The following is a 23,519-nucleotide window of genomic DNA, read 5'->3' as shown; positions in this document are numbered from 1 at the left end:
TTTTACCGTTAATGAATGGACTAATTGGTTTTATTCCTGGCTTTTTTAGTCTCGTCCTAGTCGCAACAAAGGGGGTCCCGTGGAGACTTTTAGCTCGCCGCGATTTGATGGTGGTATTATAAGTTTTTTGGGTCGCTGAATCCAATGGAAGTGGTCTGGAAGCCCAAATGTGGTGCGTTTAATTGTTATTAACAAATTATGGTAAAATTAGGTGTTTTTCAGGAATTATTAGAAGCCCTGTAAATAAATTGATAGTGTTAAGGTCTTCTCTGGTGTATTTTTGGTCGCTGAATCGAATGCGACTAGTCGCGATTACTCAAAATATGTTCTTATTTTGTTAATAACAAAATAATTGTTTATTCGCCGAAAAGCTCGAAATGCACTATCTACAGCAAGTTTGTAGTCTTTTTCATAGTATTTTTATACGCTAAATCGATTGCCACTAGTCGTGATAGCTTAAACCACGTTCCGACTTTGTTTTTAATAAATTATTGCAAAAATAACGATTTATAGTACGTTTACTCACGGTTTTTGCTCTAAATCTTAAAAAACCACTTGGATTGACATGAAATTTGGCAAACACGTAGCTAACATGTCAAACATCACAAACGTAGCAAAACAAGTGATATTGTGCCGATGTCTGCTTTTACCCTGGGGGTGACTTTCACCCCTTTTTGGGGGTGAAAAAAGAAACCTTTAATATAAGTCCGGAAGTGGATAAACTCTAAGTAACTTTTGTTCTATACAGTTTTTTGACTAAGTCAATACTTTTCGAGTTATTTGGTTTTTTTGTTGAAAAATGAACATATTCACTCGCAAATATCTCGAAAAGTATTGACTTAGTGAAAAAACTCTATAGAACAAAAGTTGCTTAGAATTAATCAGTTTATTCAATTCCGGACTTATTTTAAAGGTTTCTATTTTCACCCCCCAAACGGGGTGAAATTCACCCCCAGGGTAAAGCACACATCGGCACAATATCACTTGTTTTGTTTGACATGTTAGCTACATGCATGCCAAATTTCATGTCATTCCAAGTGGTTTTTTAAAATTTAGAGCAAAAACCGTGAGTAAACGTACTATAAACCGTTATTTTTGCAATAATTTATTAATAACAAAGTCGGAACGTGGTTTAAGCTATCACGACTAATGACAATCGATTTAGCGTATAAAAATACTAGGAAAAAGAGTACAAACTTGCTGTAAATAACGCATTTCGAGCTTTTCGGCGAATAAACAATTATTTTGCTATTAACAAAATAAGAAAATAAGAACACATTTTGAGTAATCGCGACTAGTCGCATTCGATTCAGCTAGTGATGAGCAAAACAAGAACAAGACCAAGACCAGGCTAGTCTTGGTCTTGGTCTTGTTCTTGCAAGCTTGGTCTTGGTCTTGGTCTTGCAGCTAAAAGGCAGTCTTGGTCTTGTTCTTGGTCTTGCACTAGCCGGTCTTGTTCTTGGTCTTGGTCTTGCTGGTCTTGCTTTTTTGGTAGTAATAATTTGAACCAAACAATTTCGAATAAAATATACATTGAAATAAATAAAGATGTGAAGAATGAAACTATATTTTTTGCTTTAAAATTTTAACAGAATGTAGAATGTAGTTTCAAACGGATACCAATTTTAACATTATACATTCACCTAATGACCTAATTATTTCTCTCTATATAAAGAGATTAGAGTATATTTTTATAATGGTAATGTTTATCAGTAGAAAAAACCTGCATTTACAACCCTTGTTGCAATTGCCGGCCTTCGGTTGTGTCACGTTGTGTTTTGCATGCTGTCGATACCTGCCGCCTGCCTTCAGACCACGTCTTGAGTGTGGATTATTGTTTATTGCCCCTGTATTTTAATAAAATGTTAAAGAAAAAGAGCTTCTTAAAGGTGCCACAAATGGTCGGTGACCTTCAATTCACGGATTTTACGAAAATGGATAAACGGTTTATAGTTGTTAACAGATAATGATCTGCTCCTTTCACTCGAACAGTGTAGTATTTATCCTAGGAGGGTCAAATTTAAGAACATAAATTAAATTTTTTTAAGAGAACACAAAAATCAAATATTTTTACTCTATTTAATCATTATTTAATATAATTAACTTTTTTTATAAACTAACTAAAACATACTTTTTAGTAAATACGTACATATTTACCTTACCTTTTTATAGACCTAACCCTAATAGCACACGACGTCCTCTGGACGTCCAAAATAGGTCCATTTTTGGTCCTAACGTCCATGGACGTTGGACGTACTTCGGGTGGAATAAATATGAACGTCCTTTGGACGTCCTTCGGTGGACTAAATATGTACGTCCTTCGGACGTCCGATGTTGGACGACCTTCTACTGGACGAAATACGGACGTTTTCTGGACGTCTGAAAATCGCCCCCACTACCTGGTTTCTCTGTTCAAAAAACTATAACGATAGGCGATAGATTTTCGATTCACCCATATCAATTCGAAGTTCGAGAGCTGATCTCTCAGTCGTTGTCGTCGTTAGGGCTCCCGCCTAGAGTTTTATTCATCAACCACTTATTTTCATAATTTAAGGAATTATATTATACCTATTTATACGAATTGTATAATATTATAAATATACTACATTGTATATTATTATGTAAAGAAATGAAGACGCTGTTTCACAGCATAACACAGCGTCCGACTGCCTCATCGGGCCATTTAGAGCATCAATGAATAGGTCAATCCAATGGATTATAATGTGCCCCTATGAGGCGCCCAACATTTTAATCAACTACGCTGAGGATTCCTGTTCCTGGAGTTTTTCTGAAGTGCCTAAGCAGTCCATGTTCCTGATTCCTCGACCGGATGAGGAGTTTTGGAAGTCATCAACCCCATACAGCTCATGGAGTTTACCGGGGTAGCCTGTCACTTTCTGGTAACTGAACGCCGAAGAGCATTCAGACTCTGCTACCACCGTCTGGACATAGCCTATGGATTCTTAATGACCTAGAGGAGGACAAACGCCGAGGAGGATGACATCCAAACATTTTAAACAGTGAGATTTTTAATTTTTGTGTTGTGTTGTCCAAACCTTATTTTAATAAACAAAAAATTTCTTTACAATTTTGCATTATACATATTTGCATTTTAGCACATTTTTCGATTATTTGATACTTTTTTATACCTCATGTATATTTTCTATCCAATTTTAAATACTTTTTTTTGATAATTTACGATCTTCTACGCAGTTTTGCTGAATTTTTAATTTATTTATTATTATACATCTCACAATGTTTTTCCTATTTTCTGACTTATTTGTCACTAAATCTTTTTACCTGCGGAAGCGTCGTTATTGTCTTCAAGTGCAGAATTCAAACAATTCTCCGTATTTGATGGTCAATATCCACCCATCGTTCATAGAATAATACGAAACGGTATTAACAAACTGTATGTTATTTATTTGGTATAGAAATTTGCTTATTTCTGTAACTCGGAGGTATAATAAATTAGGTACCATTGTCACAGTATAAAGAGGGACCTATATATACTGTGCCATTGTTGATTTGTTACAGTAGCAATATCAATATCTTTAGGTACTATTTGAAGCACTAAAATGCAAAATGTTACATTGTTTCAATAAATGTGTATCTACTTTATTGTATTAATTTATTATTTTATTTTTATTTATAATTTTATATAGATAGTAATAGGTAATATTTGTATATTATGTATTTCTTTAATGCTGCATTCATGTATAATTTTGAAAGTTTGTTTGTCCCGTTTGTTATTAATAAATAAATATCAATAAATTAATATATTATAATGTAATTTGTAATAAAAGTTCCTTTTCCCTAAAAACTAAGATGTCCAATTTACATCCCCTAGGACTTCCGATTAAGGTCCAATTTACGTCCGATTAAGTTCCAATTTACGTCCGATTAAGGTCCAATTTACGTCCCCTCGGACGTTAGCTGGACGTCCATTGGACGTTTGGCAATGTGGCTTTGGACCAAACTAGGACGTCCTGTTAAGGTCCAATTTACGTCCCCTAGGACGTCCGATTAAGGTCCAATTTACGTCCCCTAGGACGTCCGATTAAGGTGCAATTTACGTCCGATTAAGGTTCAATTTAAGTCCCCTCGGACCTTAGATGGACGTTCGGTAGCGCGACATTTGGACCAAAATAGGACGTATAAAGGACGTTTTTTGGACGAAAACGGACGTCCAAGGGACGTCCTTAAAGTCCGTGAAGGACGTCCTATGGACGTCCTTGTGCTATTAGGGAATACTATAACATAATAACTAAACCTAATGGGGAGTTATAAACGCTTAAATAATTCTGTAATTTGTTATCTTGCAGTTCTTTAATTTTATTTAATCTACGTTGCTCTCGTAACACGAGTTATTCGCACTTTTTATTTTCACATATTTTTGGATTGAATACCCATTATGACATTTAAAAAGTTGAAAATATTCGGATGTGGGTAGTAAAAACTAGAATTTAAAACACACTGAAATGATGCGCATGCATTTCAAGTGCGGCACATACTAATAATTGTAGTACTGGCCCTTTCTGGGGAAAACCTAGATTCTTCCAAATAGTTTTCAACTATGAAATCAGTAAAATTCTTTACGCGTTTGTCATCCGGGATTTTCACAAATAATTCAACTTCCAACTTTCGTTGATTGTAAAAAATTAATCCAAAAAATAATTTTAAAAATTTCCCAGTATCGGAATTTTTGTCATTATATTCAGAAACTGAACCTAAGCTTTGGATTTTGCGATACCAAGCTTGACACATTACAATCGAAAACCAGTTATTTTTTATTCAGGCCACAATGCTTTCACAGCATTGTGAATCCCTTTTCAAAATCTATTATGATATTTTTTGTATTAATTTTAAATTTAGCGACCTACATTTTTCCTCGATTATGCGAAAAGAATTGAAATAAGTGTCAGTATTTTATTTTTATTAGACAAAAAAGCGAAAACTACTGGTACATAAAAACCGTTTTTAATTGCATTTTTTTTTTAAATGGATTACCCTATCTATAATTACATTTTTTTGTCTTACAAGTAATTTCAATTGTCCTTGAACTGTCGCCGTTTGAAAACTTGCCTTCTGGACACTTTGAAGGTTGAGAAAATGCAAACCGTTTGACTTAATCAAAACGACTTAAAAATATAACCAAAATATTATGTATTTTAAAAATTCGATTTAAGGTTTCTTACAATGTCAGTATATATTATTGAACTAAAAGAATAAAGTTAAATAATAAAAACCAATTTTTCTCAAAAAAAGTGCAAGAGTCTTGCAGGTTGGTCTTGGTCTTGCGTGGTCTTGCAAGGTTCGGTCTTGGTCTTGTTCTTGCAAGCTTGGTCTTGGTCTTGGTCTTGCAACCAAAAGGCGGTCTTGGTCTTGGTCTTGCTGCAAGACCAAGACCGCAAGACCAAGACCAGTCTCGCTCATCACTAGATTCAGCGAACAAAAATAGACCAGAGAAGACCTTAACACTATCAATTTATTTACAGGGCTTCTAATAATTCCTGAAAACACATAATTTTACCATAATTTGTTAATAACAATTAAACGCAGCACATTTGGGCTTCCAGACCACTTCCATTGGATTCAGCGACCCAAAAAAACCTATAATACCACCATCAAATCACGGCGAGCTAAAAGTGCTCAAGGGACCCCCCATTGTTGAGACTAGACTATTTAAAGAAGAATATCCTGGCTTGCTAACCTGAGAGCATGGTATAGAATAGAAAGACCTCAATACATCTATTCCGTATAGCAACCAACAAAATCATCATAGGCAGAATGATCGCCAACGTTCGGAACGGACCGGCACCCTAAGAAGAAGGTTTTATTGGGGTAAGTCCATGAAAACCCTCAGAAGATGGAATTAAAGACAGTACCAAAGAAACCAGAAATATTTGGAAAAAAATTGATCTGCGTCTGCAAAATCACAGATGCAAATTGCGCAATTTTATAGTCCATACCCACAGTCAGATGCAGATCTTCAATTAAATGGATTCCAAGTTAAGAAACTTCACAAGATGACATATCTGGGAACTGTGACAACGGACCAACTAAATCCAGACATAGAAATAAAACGTAGAATAGCAGTGACTTAAACTGCTTTTATGAAAATAAATTCATTTCTTTGCAATAATCATCTGAGTTTAGAACTAAATCAAAGAATGGTTAAGTGCTATGTTTGGTTTGTATTTTTGAATGAAGCAGAACTGTGAACCCTAAAAGTATCGACCATGAACAGAATTGAAGCATTAGAAATGTAGATTCATAAACGGGAAGACGGGTGCTGAAGATACCTTGGACAGCAAGAAAAATTAATGAGGAAGTACTAAAGAGGGCCAAAAAAGAAAGAACTGCTAAAAACTGTTAAAAACACCGGAAACTATCTCATCTGGGACATATAGTGAGGGGAAATCGATATAGAATACTACAACTGATCCTTAAAGGCAAAATAGAGCCGTACAGGTAAATGAAGAAATCAAGTTTCTTGGTTAACTCGGGAACAGTCGCGCTCACTTCTGTCACGTCAGCAGTCTCGCATTGGATTTTATCTAACAATACGAATATAAATTTGAATTTACAACAAATTTTTATTTTATAGTATTTTTATTTACTTGTTATGTTAGAAATATTATTTCTAACAATAATTATTAATGCTAATTGGTTCTGACCAAAGCCATAAATTTCACAAAAAAAAAAGAAGACAAAAAAATTTAAAAAATAAACCTACGCCCTTCCTCGAGGCACTTACGAGTGGAAAATTATGCTGCAAAATTTTTCATCGAGTTATCACGAAAAAGGGTAAAATGTTAGATTTTTTCTAACGGCGCGACTGCTCCCAGGTTTCGTGAATGGACTCAGATATCAAATTCAGGACAATTATAATTATTCCATATTGCAGAAGATGGAGAAGCCTTTGCAATAGTTGTCGCCAATGTCGGATAATTCTGATATGGTATGTGAAGAAAAAGATATATTTGTACAAGAACCATATTATATAGTCCAGACAAATAAGATTTTTTTCGTGACACATTCCCCTCCAGGCCGAAACCAATTGTTTTGAGTAGTAAGGACATCTATAGTAATAACCTATATGTTTCCTGCAGTTGATTTTGATGATATACATAGTTATAAACAAATGAAGATAAAAAACGGTAAATTTTCTCTTTTTTCGTCTGTTACTAAAAAGTGAAGCATTCTAAATAACTTTGAGAATAAGAAACTCATAAACCATATAAAAAATTTCAATATGGCGTCCGCTGAATATGTCTATCCTTATTTGTTGCTTATAAAATTGCAAAATAAGTCATAAATTTTGAGATTTTATTAATGTTCATAATTAATGTAAAAATTAAGTTAGAACCTTCTTATTACACGGAATGCTGAGACTTCTTGAGCTTAAATTATATTTTAATATTCAAAGCAATTGGTCAAATAGTTTAAAAGTTAATTAACTTGTTTTTCCAAATTCATTTTTTTTGCAACACTATAAGTCAGAAAAGTATGAGGTTACAGCAATACTTCGGACAGTTTATGAAAGAAGAACATTTATATTATTAACTTAATTAAAAAAATTGACAAAAAGTAATTTTAAACGGAAAGTAATTTTAAACGATGTAAAATTATTTTGCAAAAACATGTCGATTTTTTTTGCTTACTTATAAACAATTAGAATAACTTTTTAACCGTTAACCGTAGAAAAATTATTTTTTCATATTTAGAAAGACTGAATTTTATACACATTTAGAAAAAAAAACCAATTGTCCTAGAGCAATTAGGGACAAAGTTAGCCCCCCCCCTTTTTTTAATTCACATGTTCTTGCAAAATAATTTTGCAATATGTATTTATAATTATTTTTGTCATTTTTTTAAATTAAATTATTAGTGTAAATTTTCTTCTTTCATAAACTATCCAAAATATTACTTTAAGTTCCTCATTTTCTGACTTATAGTGTTGCAAAAAAAAAATACTTTGGGATAAACAAATTAAATAACCTTTAAACTATTTTAGTCGAGGAAATAAAGCTGAAAAAATGGCAAAACCTCGCAATTTTTTCGTCCAGCATCGATTTGAACAAAAATTTGGGATTAGGCTCATTACACCCTCTAGTTCATTTTCTATATTGAGCCGTTGTACGCTTTTGGTTTTTTAAGGGTGAAAACTACCCCTAATTGTAAAAAATTATAAAATAACATTTTAAACTTTACTATTGTCAACATTTGGTTCTTATTAGTTACATAATGATTGTTTTGTGCTTTAAGAGGAAACAGTAGCGATCAACAGGTAGCGAAAACGCGTTCCAAGATTACGGCTGTAATTTTGAATATTTTTTCGAGATATTTGGCACACGTATTCGTAATATAATAAAGAATGGCGGTACAGAGCCCAATTTGAAAAATATATTAATATGTGGAAATTACTCTGTAATTAAATACAATATTAAAAAAACGAGCCTGTACCGCCATTAAGAAGAACAAAAAAATACACTTTCTTCAAATAAACTTTTTTATCCGATGCCTAGATTTTGTGTCATTTTGGAACTACTAAAATTTTTTATTTCATTAGTAGTTCCAAAATGACACAAAATCTAGGCATTGGATAAAAAAGTTTATTTGAAGAAAGTGTATTTTTTTGTTCTTCTTAATGGCGGTACAGGCTCGTTTTTTTAATATTGTATTTAATTACAGAGTAATTTCCACATATTAATATATTTTTCAAATTGCGCTCTGTAACGCCATTCTTTATTATATTACGAATACGTGTGCCAAATATCTCGAAAAAATATTCAAAATTATAGCCGCAATCTTGGAACGCGTTTTGGCTACCTGTTGATCGCTACTGTATCACCTTAAGATATACTATCATAATAACCTTAAAACCAACCTTGTTGGAGCTATATATAAAAAATTTACTACTAAATTCTAAATACTAAAAGAATAATTTCGGCTTGCATCGATTTACATAAAAATTTGGGATTAGGATCGTCTTACCCTGTACTTCATATTCTATATCATGCTTAAGGGCGTTTATTATTTTTAGGGGTGTAAACTACCCCTTATTTTCAAAAATTATATAAAAACATTGTAAACTTTAATATGGATAAAATTTGGTTTTGATTGGTTGAATAATGATTGTTTTATACTTTAGGATATAATATCATAATATTTCAACCCTTAAAAACCAGCCTTAATAACATTACAGTTTTTATAAGTAGAAATTTTAATGGATCTATACAGAAAAAAAGTAGAATTAAAGAATTACAAAAACATTTATTTACATAAAAATAAGAATTTACAAATATGTACAAATACAAATATAAATAGTTTTTTTTAGTCATCTTTCAGTATGCGAATCGGTTCCTGGTATTATACATACATTGAAAATTATCCATAAGCGGAATATCCGAATTTTTAGAAAAAAAAATTCGTTTTATAAACATAGCTCCTTCATTTTTGGCGATAAAAAGTTTTTTCAAAAATGACTGTAGGATTTTTGAAGAGTTATAAGACTTGTAAACTAAATTCCATAAGATCCTTAGTTTTTAATTAGGGTGGGTTTAAAGGGCTCGAATAAGTGGGTGTTTGCTCGTAAATAGAGGTTTCAAACAGCTATATCTCATTAACTGTTCACTGTAATGAAAATCTGTGTACAAGGAAATTTTACTTATTAAAAAAGCTACAATTTACTGTTCCATTATTTTTTTAGTATCTTCAGTATTTTCGGAGATATTTTGAAGTAAAAGGTGAACAATGGGAAATTCCAAAAAAATCATTTTTCTTTAAACTCCAATTTTTCTACAATTAGGCCTCTTAAATTGGTCAAACTTCTTTGTTGTATTGACAATACAAATATAAAAGGAATTACAGAAAGGTGAAGACCAATTTTTTTTTAGGAGGGTAGTTAGGGGGTTGTTTTCACAGATTTTTTCATAGAGAAAAGCAGGTACCGACCTTTTTTTGATCATAAGTCGCCTAATTTTTAGGCTAGAGACTTTTTATTATTATTTTTTGAAAGGCCTAACTGTATACTTGAAAAAGGATTATTTCAGTTTTCTTCGAAAAATGCAAAGTTTTTCTCGAAAAATGCAAAGTTTTTACCGTTATTTTACTTTGAATATTTTAAATTATGCATTTGACGAAAAAAGCTAACTTTTAACATGGCGTATCTCGGTTTGTATTGGTCTTAAAGGTATTACAGAAAAATAATTGGGTTTGTGTTACTAAAAGATACAATTTTGATATCTACAGTTTTTTTGATTAAATGCATATTTTCGAGTTATTCCCAAAAACCCCTCTAAAAAAGTCGATTTTTTTATCGAAAAACTGTTACTTTCAAGCGCGAATAACTCGAAAAATATTAGTTTTACGAAGAAAATTTAAAAAACATTTTTTTCTTAGAATTACTTTTTACATCGATTTACATGGTTAAAATGTAATAAAAAATTCCCGCCCCCGAGATGGGGTGGCAACCACCCCCAAGGTTCTGGCGTACAGCGGCATGATATAGAAAAGGATCCTTGGACTATTCCCTAACTTCTGTAAAAATTTTAAGTAAATCCATGCTGGACGAAAAAATTGCGAGCCAAAATGCTTCATTTCATCGACTATTTGACCAATTGCTTTGAAATTTAGGGTATGATTTAAGCACCAGAAGTCAGCATTCCGTGTAATAAGAAGGTTCTAAGTTAATTTTTACAAAAGTTATGAATATTTATAAAAACTCAAAATTTATGACTTATTTTGCAATTTTCTAGGCAACCAATGAGGATAGACATATTCAGCGAACGCCGTATTAGATGTTTTTTATATGATTTATGAGTTTCTTACTCTCAAATTTGTTTAAAATGCTTAAATTTTTGATAAATAGACGAAAAAATAGAAAATTTACCGTTTTTTCATCTTCATTTGTTTATAACTATGTATATCATCAAAATCAGCTGCAGGAAACATATAGGTTATTATTATAGATGTACATACTACTCAAAAAATTTAATTTCGGTCTGGAGGGGGTTGTGTCACAAACAGGATATTTTTTTCCTTATTTCTCTGAACTAATACTATACAGTTTATGAATAAATAAAAAATTATCTTGTTTAATGAATGCCATTGTATTTTCTATCACAATTATTTCCCGATTGATTTCAGGATACCCTATACAGGGTGTCCAGAAACTCTACCGACAAACGAAGACAGGAGATTCTTCAGATAATTTTAAGATAATTTAACCCAATTCACTTAGTCCGAAAATGCTTCCTAAGGGAGCTAGAGCTCGTTGAAGATGGCGTCTTGTAATTAGTTTTTCTTAAATACCTCCAGAACGCTTCTATTTAGAAAAACAAAAATTGATACGCGTATTTATTTTCAAGATATAAATCTAATCCATATATTGCAAATTTCTAGTACCGATCATAGGCGTCCGTTTTGGGTAGGGCAACGGTTATTTTATCGCATAACTTTTTTATCTTTAACTTTTATGCATTTCTGACACTGTGAAGTATTCTAGTGCTAAAAGGGACTCTTGTTTTAAATCGGTAGGACACACCGTTTTCTAGAAAAATCGATTTTAAAATTTTTAAAAAAATTTTTTAGAAAGACGAAAACTGGTACAATTATTTATATTCCAGAGATAAATCGATTTCATTAATTGCGAATTTCTAGTACTGGTCATAGGCGTCCGTTTTGGGTAGGTCAACAGTTATTTTAAAGCATAACTTTTTTGTCTTGAATTTTTGAGCATTTTTGACACTAGATTATTAAATTATGAGGTATTCGAGTACTAAAAGTTACTCTTACTTTATGTTGGTAAAATATTTCGTTTTTTGTTGAAAAGTTCTTTCAATTTTTTTTCAAATTCCAAAAACGAAAAACTTTCAAATCGATTTTTCTAGAAAACGGGGTGTCCTACCGACTTAAAGCAAGAGTACCTTTTAGTACTAGAATACCTCACAATTTAATAATCCGGTGTCAAAAATGCATAAAAGTTAAGGACAAAAAAGTTATGCGATAAAACACCCGTTGCTCTACCCAAAACGGACGCCTATGACCGGTACTAGAAATTTGCAATGGATGGAATCGATTCAACTCTGAAAAGTAAATATGTATACCAATTTTCGTTTTTCTAAATAGAAGCGTTCTGGAGGTATTTAAGAAAAACTAATTTCATGACGTCATCTTTAAAGAGCTCTAGCTCCCTTATGAAGCATCTTCGGACTAAGTGAATTGGGTTAAATTGTCTTAAAATTATCTGAGGAATCTCCTGTCTTCGTTTGTCGGTAGAGTTTCTGGACACCCTGTATAACGTTTTATCTAATTCTTACCTTTCGGACTGTGTATAGACCTAAGTTCTTGATAGCTCAAAGCGGACGGTTCTGATAGATTAATTACTCCAAGTAGTCGCTGCTCCGAAGATTTTGAATTTGACTCAATAGATGGTCCCGTATCCAAAGGAAGTGGATCCGGCATTGTGACCTTAAAAAAAGGTATTCATTAGTATATTTATTGCGTAAGGCATTAAAGGTAATCAGATTTAAAGTACAGTTCACGAAAATTAAAAACAGTCAATAAACTCCTGGACAGTGCCGGATTTGGGGTATTTGCGGCCCTAGGCCAAATTACCCCCAGCGGCCCCCGATAACTTCACGATTATGTAATTAAAGCATAAAGACTTAATAAAAATAATAATAATTAAAACGTTTATTTCAATTTTACTTTTTAAAATTCGTAATACAAAGTATAACATAAATTAATAGAAATGCCTCTAATGTTCTATTTGAATAAGGACATAAATAGGTTGAAATGTATTTACTAATTAAATAATCTTGGTTTGCAAATTTGGCTAAAACCCCAAAACAGCTCTAACAATTTCTATATTTATAGAAATTTTGAAAAAGAAAATTTATAGAAAGAATTCTATATTTATAGAAGCCTTTGAGATGTTGGTTTTTCGAAGGATGCTGAAGATCTCTTGAACAGATCACGTGACCAACAACGAGGTGGTGAGAAGAATGGAGACTGAGAGAATTCCTAAATATTGCAAAAAACAGAAAAACGAGTTATCTAGGAAATAATTTACATAGGAGAAAGATACAACTTTTTACGACTCATAATGGAAGGGAAAGTGGAAGGAAGAAGAGGTTCAGGAAGAAGAAAATGCTCCTGGCTGAAGAACGTGAGAGACTGGACACGCATGTACACACATTCGATACTAAGAACTGCTCAAGATAGAGAACAATTTCTTAAGAAGAAAATAGAAAATATAAAATTCAAAATGTTAGCAAACAGCAGTTATTTGGAAAATTATTAATATTGCTAAAATGATTATATTATAAATAATTAGTAATGTAGTTTAAAATTAAATACCATTTGTTTCATTCAGAGGGAAAAGTTTAGATGACAACAAAAAACTGAAAAAGCCGAAGTAGAAAAGACATTATAAGTAAAAGAACAAGAAAAATAATATGAACTGTAGGTACTAGCATTGTGTAATAGGCTACGGTACTGAAAAATCAAAATATTAATGCCTGGTTGCACCAACAAATCTTAAGCTCCAGCTTAACCCTGAAACAGTCTAAAAAACCCCCGTCTAAATATTTGAAATTCCGACCCAGTAATACTTTCGCTACGCCCTGTATATCGATCTTCCGCATAGGCAGAGTATGGCGTTATTCAATTCTCACGGGATTTGGATGTTTATTTCGGTTCTTGCGATTCTTTGAAATTTGGTGTACAAAGGTGCCCCAAATTGTTTATATCCTACACAATTGTAAACGGAATATTTTTCAAAGAGGTTCCACGTTAAGTAAAGACTCAAGAGTATAAAGGTTTTTATGGCATTTGTAGACTAGAGTCTTAGGTTTATGACTTTCTCAGACACAAATTTATTGAGGGTTGTATTAGAGCAGGAAGGATTAGTCGATTGCTTTTAGTAAAGCTCTTAAATATTGGTTCTAAAAACTAACTGTAATTGTATGAGTGAGTCATCGCATTTCGTGTAAACTCAAGAGATTTTGTTATTGCGAAGTTTAAGTATTTGTAATTGGTTGAAAGTAAAACCATCATGGCGTTCGAGGGATGTTTTGAGAGTTTTTCTGACCATTTGATTGGTAGAGAAATATCTGGTATGATTCCTATTGGTCTAAGTAGGAAGTCACTTTTTTTGGGAGAAGGAACCCAAGTTTTAGAAGGATCGAGTTAGCGGTCCTAGAGATCAGTTCCGTAGAAGCCATCATCATGTTCAGTTGAGTTCGGTAGAAGTCACCATCAAGTGAAGTTGAGTTTTGGTTCCTTTAGGGCCATCGTCATAGGAGTTAAGTTCCATTGAGGTTTCGGAATGTAGTTTTCCAGTTTCTCAGCCGGCTAGGATGATTCCAGCCCGGCGAATGTGATGGTGTATCGTGAACTCCGGCGATTTTCCCGCTGTTTCTAAGCAAATCGTCGTTATCATTTTATACCAATTTTGGTATCCACTAATTTCTTTTAAGCAGTCAGAACCAGAAGTAGGAGAGAAGAGTTTCAATTTTCTCATTACTATGTTTAACAGTGCAGTTAAAACATGTAGTATGCTCACATACTTTATTTTGGTCAAAGTTAATGAACTTTCAATAATCACGTTCGAGTCTAACTAAATAATTTTATTCGAGTAAAAGTAAAATTTGATCCAGTTTAACGAACTTTTAAACTATTTATCTTCAAGTGAAAGCTGAATTTTTCTATAATAATGTTTGTTTATAAACAATGTACTGTTTGCTGTAACTAACGACAGTGAAGTGTTTCGCGAGTGCAATAGCGCCTTGGACTTTCGAATCAAGCTACGAGGAAGAAGCCAGGACACTAATTGTTAAGGTATAATTTTTATATTTGTAAAACTGTTCGTTTCATCTTTGATTAATTGGTAATCTGGTCTCTAATTATAACAGAGAGATCAGAGATTAATTTTTTTGTTTTTAATAAATAATGTTTGATTTTCAACATATAATTTATTTTCTTCCCTTCTCTCTTGAATCGTAAGAACATTAAAAAATTGACTGAGTATAGAATTCTGAATAAATAAGGTAAGTTACGTTATAATATTCTGTATATTATGTATATTTTTTTATTTGACTATTTTCTGTTTTATTTTGATTTAATACCATTTTTCTTTTAATACCTGTTTTTTTAGTATAAATTCTGGTTCCTTAGGTAACCAGTGGCGCCCAATATTTTATTTTTTTTTTTTCTTTATTTTTTATTTCACATCCATATTCCGATTTTTCTATCTTTCTAATTTTTCTAAGCTAATAAGAGTATATCATAACATCTATTAAAGAATCCACTCCCTTAAATCTCTTGATGACTTGAGCAACCGAGGTACTTAATAAATTTTTGTAGCACGAATTTTGTCAGATCTATATATCTTCATGTTTATCCAATTAGTCGCGCTTCATTAAAATGGCTTCCATTCGTGGGGCTGTTTCATAAAATTAATCGTGTCTTACAACCCAGCTCAGCTTATAGATAGGGCCGATTTAAGTGTCACATACGTTGAACCATAATTTTCAATTCTTATCAAAGCAATCCACATGACAATCCATTGTGGCAAGCTGAAAATTGATCTAAGACTCAATGGTGCAACGCATATGTTTCGTTAATGCAGATTAATTTATTAATTAATTAAGCTTAAGATCTGTTGGTGCAACCAGGCATAAGAATACAACAAATAAACTTCTAGATCGTTCAATTCATTATTCATTATTCCCTTATAATAAATATCATATCTAAACTCTAAAAACTCACTTTTCTAGCTTTTTTGGCTGCAAAATCTTTAATCTAATTTTTAACATCTAAGGCTTGAAAAAGCTCAGCATTTGAAACAAAAATGGCCGAACGATTCTTTTCAACACACTGAATGATCTTTCTCCAGATACATTAGATGTCATCATTCATAGTAGAATGCGCAAAGCCGTGTTCATATTCGGAAATAATGTTGTTAACTGTTTTTCATGAATGATTTTCAGATACTCCAAAAGTGTATTTCTCGGAGGCATGGTAATCTTGTTGTCATGAGGTTCTCTTTCTTCATGAAATATACCTTCAACAAAGCCTTTGAACTGTACACACTCTTCTACAAAGTCACCATCTATGTCGATTCGATACTTTTTAGTCAAAATAGAAACGTTTACCCCAATTTCTTTATTGGAAATTGATGATAAGTTGTTTTAAATCCATATTCTTCATTAAGACTGAAATAAGCTTCGGACCTTTCATTCAATTCTGAATAAAGCGTGTCAATTACAACATTGAATCTTTAAGTTTTCTTTGCCATTAAAGTGGGGTTCAGGTGGGGTTCAGTGGATTTATCTTCTTTGTCTTAGCCAGGGAGAGCTTTTCTTTTCGGGCGTCTTCTTATTTCAAGAATATACATAGGTTTCATTTCTAGACAACTCTTTTCCTTGGCTAATTGGCTAAGCCAAAGCCATTATAAAATAAAAAAAAAACTCTTTTCCTCTTTTTTCATAGGAATCAAAGTTGTCTCTCAATGCATACTCCTTTAGAGATTTGTATGTTGCAAGTCACATTCAAATCTGTAGCAGTTAATGTTTTGCTACTCTTGTCAAAACGTTGTAAAATAACGTACCACGTGTTTAGTAGAATAGCCATTCTCTTATTTGAAAAATTGTTTACTGATTTCAATTCAATTAGTAAAATTTTTTTACCAAAAAAGTTTTTTTTACAAAACGCTGCGGCCCCCTTTTGCTTGCGGCCCTAGGCCGCGGCCTAGTCGGCCTAGTGGTAAATCCGACACTGCTCCTGGACAAAATTATCGCACCACTCATATTTTTCTCAATAATCTTTATTTATTGATAATTTACTGTACGACAAGTTGCCTATGGACCTTGTTTGACAGTGACAGTTGTTATGTAAGCTAATAATAGTCTTGTTTTAACAATAATTTGTATTAAACTTCGTTTTAGACTAAAAGTGAGTTAAACTTTTCATAAAAAAAGAAATGTTTGTCATTATTTTATTACTAAGCTGTTATTTTTAAGTAATAATATTGAACGCCATGCACGTGGTAGCCGCCCGTAAATGCTGAGTGCGAGAGAGATGCCACTCCGACAGTCCAATTGTGCATCTTACTTGCACTCACATTTACAGCCGCCTACCACGTGCATGGCGCTCAATATTGTTACTTGACCCGGCACTACCAGCACCCCATAACACATTTTTATCAAATATTTTTGGTACTTCAAGTTTGGTAACGGAGCTGTGCGTCATAGTAGCTTTCTATAATATTATATAGCATAGATGTGTTAGTGTTTGAAGTGGTTATTTAGTGTCATTCTGAACTTATAGCTCTAAAATCGAATTGGGATGTCATCATCTGGCACTTTAAGTTTTAAATTTTTTTTGTATTTTTGATAAACAGGTCAAATTTACATTTTTTATTGAAATAACTGATTAATATAGACTCTATACTCACTAAATATTAATTTTTTAAGATATTTTACTTGACTTCATTTATTATGGCTTGGTACTTTAGTCCAGGGCGCATCTGTTTTGAGATGGACGTTGAGAGGTGACTCAAATTTTTTTGCAGAAATTGCTTGAAAATAAATCAGATACAGTAGACTCGCGATTATCCGAGTCTAGGTTATCCGAGCCCCTCGGTTAACCGAGGCAAAAGTCATAACCTGTGAGTTACAACTTTCAACCATGGCGCAACATCGTCGCCTCAAAAAGAGGAATGAAGCTTAGGCAATAATCAATCAGACTTTTTTAAACAGTAATATTGATAAGGCAAATGTTTTTATCTTTTATAGAAAGTACTGTAAGTATCAGTTTTGTCATTAAAATGTCCACAGTTATAGTCATTTACGTGTTTTTCTATCAATATAACCAAGCACAGTGTTAACCGAGTTTTTCCGTATCCGAGGTAGTCACGGTCCCAATTACCTCGGATAATCGCGAGTCTACTGTAATAATATTTGAGTTATCCTCCCTCTCAAAAAGGTCCGGAACATTATTTAAATAATCAAAATGTCAAAAAATGAAGGAAAAATTCGATTTTTGTCTTCGTTTTTTGATTATAACTTTGAAACTATTCATTTCTGAGAAAAGTTGTAGTGACATAAAAGTTGCGTAATTAAATTTCCTACAATATAGAATTGGTTAAAAATTTAAAAAATAGTCACTCTAGTTGGAAAATAGCAATAATTGCGAAAAAACCATACAAAAACAAGTATTAGCATTTTACGTTTTTCAACCATTTATGCTACACTTAGGACCTACACATTTCACCCAGAAAAACTTTATGATACAGTAAAACAATACTATAAATTTCATTAAGATCGGTTTAATAGATTTTGCAAAATAAATTTTGCAATCCAGCTTTCGCAAAAAAAATTCATTTCTTCAAAATGTTACAGGACTGAAAATAAATCAGATAGTAAGTTGAATTTTTTTTGCTTATAGAGGTGTACTGTACCTTTCATTTGCAATTTACAAAATTAAAACCGATTAATTACCACGGCGTCAGGAATTTTTTTTTAAATAAACATTAGTTTTTGGTGCTACGCGCAGGACAGCGGTGTTCGATTCACACAAGTTGATTTCCACCAACATTTCTTCCAATCTTTATCCAATATATTATTTTCTTACTCTATATTTTGTTGTATTTTAATATTTTAATTCCACAAAAATCAAACTAATTTTATTATTGTTTGTGAAATATTGTTTAAACAATTGCATATTATGTTTAAAAATAATAAACTTTTTCCGCAAATCGCCAGGAAATTTTGACATTCCTGTCAAAATTTCTTGAAGAAAAAGTCAGGACTTCCTTACTGTAAGGAAATGTCATTTCCTTACTGTAAGGAAATGATATTTCCGTACAGTTGTTAGTGTTCTACATAAATGATAGAAAACCTCAATACGTTTCCATAGTAACCTAAGTAATTTTATTAGGAATTTCAAAGCACCATTTATTTGGGAATAAAATTATCGCGTTTTTTTTTTAAATCAATCAATATCTGTCGAATTTTAAACGATTTGCGGAAAAATAGTATGTTTACCTCGTAGGAAAAGCCACATTCCTGGACTCTGTGTTGCTAAGTCTCGGCTTGCGCCTCGACTTAGCAATCTTCACAGTCGTCCAGGAATGTTAAGCTTTTCCTACCCGGTAAACAATGTACTATTATTGTCTTAGTTAAAATATATGAACAAAGAAAGTTTTTGCTAATTAAAGTGTTATTTCAAAGGATAGAGTATGTGTTTTTATTTTGCAATAAACAAATTTATTTATTTATATCGAAATGTAATAAAAATTAAATGTATTAATCATTATCAAAGGTCATTGGAGTGTCCAATCAGAGCAAACTATCCGCTGTCCTGCGCGTAGCACCAATATTAATGTTTATTTAAAAAAATTCCTGACGCCGTGTTCTTGATCGATTTAAATTTTGCAAAATTGCAAATGAAAGGTACAGTAAACTTCTATACGCAAAAAAAAATTTCAACTTGCTATCTGCTTTATTTTCTGTCCTGTAACATTTTGAAAAAATGAATTTTTTTTGCGAAAGCTGGATTGCAAAATTTATTTTGAAAAATCTATGAAACCGATCTTAACAAAATTTACAATATTGTTTTACTGTATCATAAAGTTTTTCTGAGTGAAATATGAAGGTCCTAAGTGTAGCATAAATGGTTGAAAAACGTAAAATGCGAACACTTGTTTTTGTGTTTTTTTCGCAATTATTGCTATTTTGCAAAAAGGGTGACTATTTTTTAAATTGTTAGCCAACTCTATATTGTAGGAAATTTAATTACGCAACTTTTATGCCAGTACAACTTTTCTCGAAAATGAATACTTTTAAAGTTATAATCAAAAAACGAAGAAAAAAATCGAATTTTTCCTTCATTTTTTGACATTTTGATTATTTAAACAATGTTCCGGACCTTTTTGAGAGGGAGGATAACTCAAATATTATTATTTGATTTATTTTCAAGCAATTTCTGCAAAAAAATTTGAGTCACCTCTCAACGTCCAAATGTACTAATATTTTTACAGATGCGCCCTGGTCTATGCTAATATGCTTATAACACCTTTTTCATTTTATTTTTTAACTTTTATAACATATTAGTGGTTAATAAGTTAATAAAACATGCTTCTTTATATTCTTGTGTTACTCAACACATTATTTTGTTTTTTAAACAAGTAGATCACAGAAAATTTTTAAGGGGTGCTGTGAGCACCCCACGTGGCAGTCGGCGCCTTGCAAAGCCACGTGGCAGGTGCCGGGTTAAAAATAACAGCTTAGTAATAAAATAATGACAAAAATTTCTTCGGGATCTTGTAGGGGGGGATTAAACTTTGATTTAGTCACTTTCTGACTTTCATAATAACTTAATCGAGTTATCAAGCCTTGAAAATCGCCATTTTTCGTTTTTTCAATTTTAAATTGCCTATAACTCGAAAACGATCAACTTTAGAGAAAAATTATATTCAGACCTCTCTGAAGATCCCAAAAGGGTGAAACGTATATACTTAAGAGGATGGTGGTTGCCTCTGAAACGGCATGAAATATTAAGTGTCTTTCATTTTCTTTTAGTTTTACCATAGCCACCTTTACTTTACAAGCCATGAAGAGAAAAAGGCAACGTCGCAATTGATGACGTCCGTAGTCTGACTTTCGGACTACCGCTTTCGAAACTACGATTTTAAAGTACAAATTCTGGTAAAATTTATAGTATTTTTTGAGTCGAACACGAAAATATTATTAATTAGAAGTTTGTGCAAAATAATATTAAAAGTAATTCCTTGTAAGTAACGTTTATTATACAAAAAAAAAAAGCAATAACAAGAATATAAACGGGATTCATTTTTTTCGAATCCTAAGAAAACTAATAAGTATTTTTGAAAAATTTAAACGCAGAATGAAAGACTACGTTAGGACCGAGGGCCGAAAGTCCCTGAAAACTTCTATGTTTATTTTAATAAGTTACAGGGGTGAAAAATTAAGAAAATTTAATGTGATTTTTAGTTTCAAATATGTCATTAAAAAAACATTTTATTCATTCTAAGGGACTTTCTACCCTCGGCAATAAAGTAATCTTTCATTCTGCGTTTAAATTTTTCAAAAATACTTATTAGTTTTCTCAGGATTCGAAAAAAATGATTACATTTAAAATACAGGCGTCAAAATTTTACATTTTGTTCCTTTCCACTTAAAGTTTGTCGCACTTATTTAGAAACACCCTGAATTGATAAAGAACAAATCTAGTTGTTAAACATAAGCGAATTAATCAAAAAAACAGAATGTTAAGAAAACCGGAGTCTATAGTTGGATTTTAATTTCAGTATTTTATAAATGCCCGGTACACCATAAAAATTTAACTGGTTAGCAACAATATTATTACAGCGGTATTGTAAAAGAATTAGGCTATAACATATTAAAAAATCACTTAAATCTGCCAACAGATTTACGAAATATAAGACATTAAAAATGACAAAATTTTTAAGTGGACGGATTTCTATATGCACGCAAGTTTATATAAAAATATATTATATTGAATTAAAATCATCTTAATAACATACCTTTAAATGTTCTTTATAATTTGGAGGACGAAATATTGTAAAATATTTCAGTTTCTCTGTAAATACAGTGAAAATTATTTAAAAACAAATGAGAACTGTCAGAATTAATCGGTCTACCAATAGATGTTGCCAAATTTCAACTTCATGGCTTGTTAAGTAAAAATGGCTATGGTTTTACTCTTATCTGAGTACAAGGAACCAAGATTCGATGAAATTGTACCTAGATGAATTATTGAGGGGTTGCGGAATGCAATCTTAAATTCCCCCTAGTCTGCTTTACCCATCGTTCGTTTGCCTTGCAAATTTTTGAAGGCATGAATTCTGGTTGTCACCAGTAACTTGGTTCCAACAATAGAAGAGATGGAATAGAAAACTCTATTCCAAGATTTTCGGATCTAAAATTTCTAATGATTTATATTTCACGAATTTACGGCTGTTTTGGATTATCCCTAGACACTCCACAGTCAATGATAACTCTCCAGTACACAAGAAGTACGAAAGTAAATTGCTCTAGTAAAGAAAATATAACACCAGTGATTTCTCAACTGAACATTAAAAAAAAAAAGAATGTGCGTGTGTACTTTGTACGCACGTAAGAAGTTACACTTCAATTATTATGATTTCAACGAAATTAATATAAACAAGCTGAAAATGCGAGCATTGTCATAACGAAAACTTTGTATATTTTTTAATTCATAATATGGAAAATTTCTATTATGAAAAGTAGTTTAGAATTAATAATTATGTTTTAATGTGCAATTATATCATTCTAATTTAAATGTTATGAACTATAAAGGTAGTTTACTCTTGATCGAAATTCATGTTTTTTATATACCTCGTATAAAATTAATAAAATTTTATACAAGGTGTCCCAAAAGTAGTGGAACGGTCGAATATTTCGCGAACTGAACATCGGATCGAAAAACTGAAAAATACGTGTTCGATCATTTTCAAAAATCTATCCAATGACACCAAACACCAACTTCCACTACACCCCCTGGAGGTGGGGGGGGGGGGGTAACTTTAAAATCTCAAATGGAAACCCCTAGATTTTCTTGCAGATTTGGATTCGTTACGTAAAAGTAAGCAACTTTTATTCAAGACATTTTTTTGAACTGTGGATAGATGGCGCTATAATTGGGAAAAACGATTTATCCTGATACCATGGGTAAATTATAGAAACGGTCTAATATCTCGAGAAATACACTTCCAAATGAGAAACCAAACAAAATTTTTTAGTACTTTTCGAAAACCTATCGAATAACACTAAACATGACCCTCCACCCCTGGAGGTGGGGTGGGGTAACTTTAAAATATTAAATAGCAACCCCCACTTTTTATTGCAGATTCGGATTTATCATGAAAAACTAAGCAACATTTATTCGAAACATTTTTTAGAATTGTTGATAGATGGCGCTTTAATTGGAAATATACGATTTATTAGCGCCATCTATCAGCATTTTTAAAAAATTGTTTCGAATAAATGTTACTTAATTTTTCATGACGAATTCGAATCTGCAATAAAAAGTGGGGGTTGCTATTTAAGATTTTAAAGTTACCCCCCACCCCACCTCCAGGGGGTGGGTTGGAGGGTCATGTTTAGTGTTTATCGATAGGTTTTCGAAAAATATTAAAAACCTGTTTTTTGGTTTCTTATTTGGAAGTGTATTTCTCGAGATATTAGACCGTTTCTATAATTTACCTATGGTATCAGGATAAATCGTTTTTCCCAATTATAGCGCCATTTATCCACAGTTCGAAAAAATGTCTTGCATAAAAGTTGCTTACTTTTACGTAACGAATGCAAATCTGCAAGAAAAACTAGGGGTTTCCATTTAAGATTTTAAAGTTACCCCCCACCCCACCTCCAGGGGGTGTAGTGGGAGTTGGTGTTTGGTGTCATTGGATAGATTTTTGAAAATGATTGAACACGTATTTT

At 32.2% G+C, this 23,519-nt stretch overlaps 1 protein-coding gene across 4 annotated transcripts in view; it reads right to left on the bottom strand.

Moving 5' to 3' along the window:
- LOC114329288 (uncharacterized) overlaps positions 1–23,519 on the bottom strand; it is a 157,637-nt gene that overhangs the window by 116,462 nt on the left and 17,656 nt on the right. For all 4 annotated transcript variants that reach the window (XM_050662080.1, XM_050662081.1, XM_050662082.1 and 1 more), the window contains one exon: positions 12,327–12,477. In XM_050662080.1, coding sequence (XP_050518037.1) covers positions 12,327–12,471 — 145 coding nt within the window. In that variant the 5' untranslated portion in view covers positions 12,472–12,477. Of the gene's footprint in view, positions 1–12,326; positions 12,478–23,519 lie in introns of those variants that run through there.

The sequence above is a fragment of the Diabrotica virgifera genome, chromosome 9 (assembly GCF_917563875.1).
Source record: "Diabrotica virgifera virgifera chromosome 9, PGI_DIABVI_V3a".
Classification (NCBI taxonomy): domain Eukaryota; kingdom Metazoa; phylum Arthropoda; class Insecta; order Coleoptera; family Chrysomelidae; genus Diabrotica; species Diabrotica virgifera.
This window is presented reverse-complemented; position numbering and strand designations above follow the sequence as displayed.